We start from the raw sequence: 2,861 nt of genomic DNA, 5'->3' as shown, positions 1-2,861 counted from the left end.
CCTCTCTCACACTCACACACACACTCTCTCACACACACACACACACACTCACTCACACACGCTCACACACACACGCAGTGGAGTTCTCCGTCTCTCAGGTTCAGTCTCGCTAGAATCGGCTGTTGTTTGTCTCCTCAGTCTCACTTCATCTCGGCGCTGACGGTGGTGTTCGTGAACTCGAAGTCTCTGTCGTCCCTGAAGATCGATGATACGCCGGTGGACGACCCGTCACTCAAAGTGCTGGTGGCCAACAACAGCGACACGCTGAAGCTGCTGAAGATGAGCAGCTGCCCACACGTGTCTCCTGCAGGTCAGAGCCAACATCCATGAGATTCAAACACAAAAATCACTTTCATGGCATGTTTCACACTGAATGAACAAAAAAAGTGAAGAATATTTGATCATTTCAAATAATGCGTCTCAAATAGGGCTGTCACGATTCCTCGATTCAGTTCAAGTACTCGTTTTAAAAAAATCCTTGATTGCATTTTTCTTGTGTTGAGTAACCGGCAAAATATATATCGATACTTCAGGATCATTTGGCCCATCCCTAGTCCGTGTGTTCGGCGAGTGAAAATATATCTGTGCTAAACTTATACTGAGCCTCCAACTCACACACTGGCCAGTAAAATCAGAGAATTTATTAGCCAATGGCTAATATTAGTCGCCCAGAGTGAAGATTTATACTGCTTCCCAAATGACGCACTATGACCTCAACTATGTTGTATATGAATTTAAAAGGTTATTTTGTCAGTAATAATCGGAGTCTGATAGCCCCTCCCCCTTCACCACGCAATTAAAGCTGCGACAGTCGAGTGCATGAAGTGTCCAACATTCCACACTCCATTATTTTGGTTATTTAAGTGCATCGTCCGGGTATTTAAAGTGCACTTTTTCTTTTTGGAATTTTCAGTGTGAATGCACCACTAGCACTATTTATACTACAAACGTCATAGAATAGTGCATAAGTACGCGATTTGGGATGCACCGTTTTGTACTTAAATATTATCAAAATTTGAATTATATTCAAATTTAAAATGCATAATTTCAGTTAGGATGAAGAAAAGCTTTTGGCTTCTCTCCTGAGGCCACAAGAGGGCGCATCGAGCAAAATATTACTAATGCACGTTTATTCAAAGCATAAGATAACATGACTATATGTGAAAAAAAGTGCATAATGTTTATAAACCAATTATAATTAAGTTGCTTAAACAACTATAAACAAAACAGCATCATGTATGTATGCATAGTTTAATACAAAGGGCCGAAAGCCAATCACACAGAGTACATTTTTTATTTAAAAAAACGAGTTGCAGTGGGATGGGGGAAAACCCGCCATAAAGTCTCGAGATATGTTTTTTTCAAAGTTGAACTTGCATTAATATAATATGCTTTCTAAACATGCGGCTCTTTTGTGCGAGACGCGAGTGCAACGCTGATAGATGTCCCTCTAGAAAATGCGCATTGATTTTCTCTTGTTCAAATGCAACGACACTTACATCGTCATCGCATCTCGTGTGCCGCTGATAAGGCTGCGTTCTTAACAATCCGTTTTTAGGGCAGCTAATGTGCCTAATCAACACTCAGAGTGATTGTGAAAGTTGAATGTTTGAGCAGTGTGTGATGTGAGTTATCGGAGCTGTGCTTTAGCAAGAGCACTAGTCAGATTAACGGCGTGTGTTTGTGCCGCAGGTATCCTGTGCGTGGCGGATCAGTGTCACGGTCTGCGCGAGCTAGCGCTCAACTACCACCTGCTGAGTGACGAGCTGCTGCTAGCGCTGTCGTCTGAGCGTCACGTTCACCTGGAGCACCTGCGCATCGACGTGGTGAGCGAGAACCCGGGCCAGCAGTTCCACTCCATCAAGAAGAGCAGCTGGGACGCCATGGTGCGCCACTCGCCCAAGTTCAACCTGGTCATGTACTTCTTCCTGTACGAGGACGAGTTCGGGCCCTTCTTCCGCGACGAGGTGCCCGTCACGCACCTGTACTTCGGCCGCTCCGTCAGTAAAGAGGTTCTGGGCCGCGTGGGGCTGACCTGTCCTCGGCTGGTGGAGCTGGTGGTGTGTGCTAACGGCCTGAGACCCCTGGACGAGGAGCTGATCCGGATCGCAGAGCGCTGCAGACAGCTGTCGGCCATCGGCCTAGGCGAGTGTGAGGTGTCCTGCAGCGCCTTCGTGGAGTTCGTCAAGATGTGCGGCGGCCGGCTCACGCAGCTGTCCATCATGGAGGAGGTTCTGGTGCCTGACAGCAAGTACGGGCCGGACGACATCCACTGGGAGGTGTCCAAACACCTGGGCCGCGTCTGGTTCCCCGACATGATGCCCACCTGGTAGAATCACATTTTGTGCTTTTCTACATTTGGAATTAGAAGCAATGAAGCGTTCACAGATGCACTTCAGACACTCGCCGCGTGTTTTCTACTCTGTAGTCGCTGTGACAGACACGTGTGCTGGCCAAACTCATTAGAACACTAGTATTGTGATAGTTATTTCTATCTTTTGCGGTGTAGGAAATATCAGTTTGCATTTCCAAACATTAATTTGGCCATTAATTGTAATAATGCAGTGAGATGTTTGTGCAGCACACAGAGCTCTGATCTGATCATCATCAGTCTGTCTGGAGTCACATGAAGAAACAGAACAAACTGAGACAGACTCAATCCAGAAGAACTGACGCTTCAAGAAACCTCCTGCAAAGCTACAGAGCTGTTAACAGTTTGAGGCACTTGTGTAAAAATGCTGTAAAATGAGGATGCTGTCAAAACTAGATTTTCTTTATCAGTTAACTTCTATTAACTGAATGAAATCAACATTTGGTGTGAGCATCCTTGTGTTTAAAGCAGCACTTGAGCAGAGTTTCTC

General features: G+C 45.7%; 1 protein-coding gene across 1 annotated transcript in view; it reads left to right on the top strand.

The window, feature by feature from the left end:
* The window catches only part of fbxl3b (F-box and leucine-rich repeat protein 3b), a 7,904-nt gene extending 5,382 nt beyond the window's left edge, over positions 1–2,522 (top strand). Inside the window, exons 4-5 of the mRNA XM_016505634.1 lie at positions 139–310; positions 1,693–2,522. Of these exons, the coding sequence (XP_016361120.1) occupies positions 139–310; positions 1,693–2,333 (813 nt within the window). The 3' untranslated portion in view covers positions 2,334–2,522. The remainder of the gene's footprint in view (positions 1–138; positions 311–1,692) is intronic.
* Positions 2,523–2,861: the final 339 nt, after the last annotated feature.

This window comes from Sinocyclocheilus anshuiensis, unplaced genomic scaffold (genome assembly GCF_001515605.1).
Source record: "Sinocyclocheilus anshuiensis isolate Anshui unplaced genomic scaffold, SAMN03320099.WGS_v1.1 scaffold682, whole genome shotgun sequence".
NCBI lineage: Eukaryota > Metazoa > Chordata > Actinopteri > Cypriniformes > Cyprinidae > Sinocyclocheilus > Sinocyclocheilus anshuiensis.
Note: the sequence above shows the minus strand (reverse complement) of the source record. Positions and strands in the feature narration are given on the sequence as shown.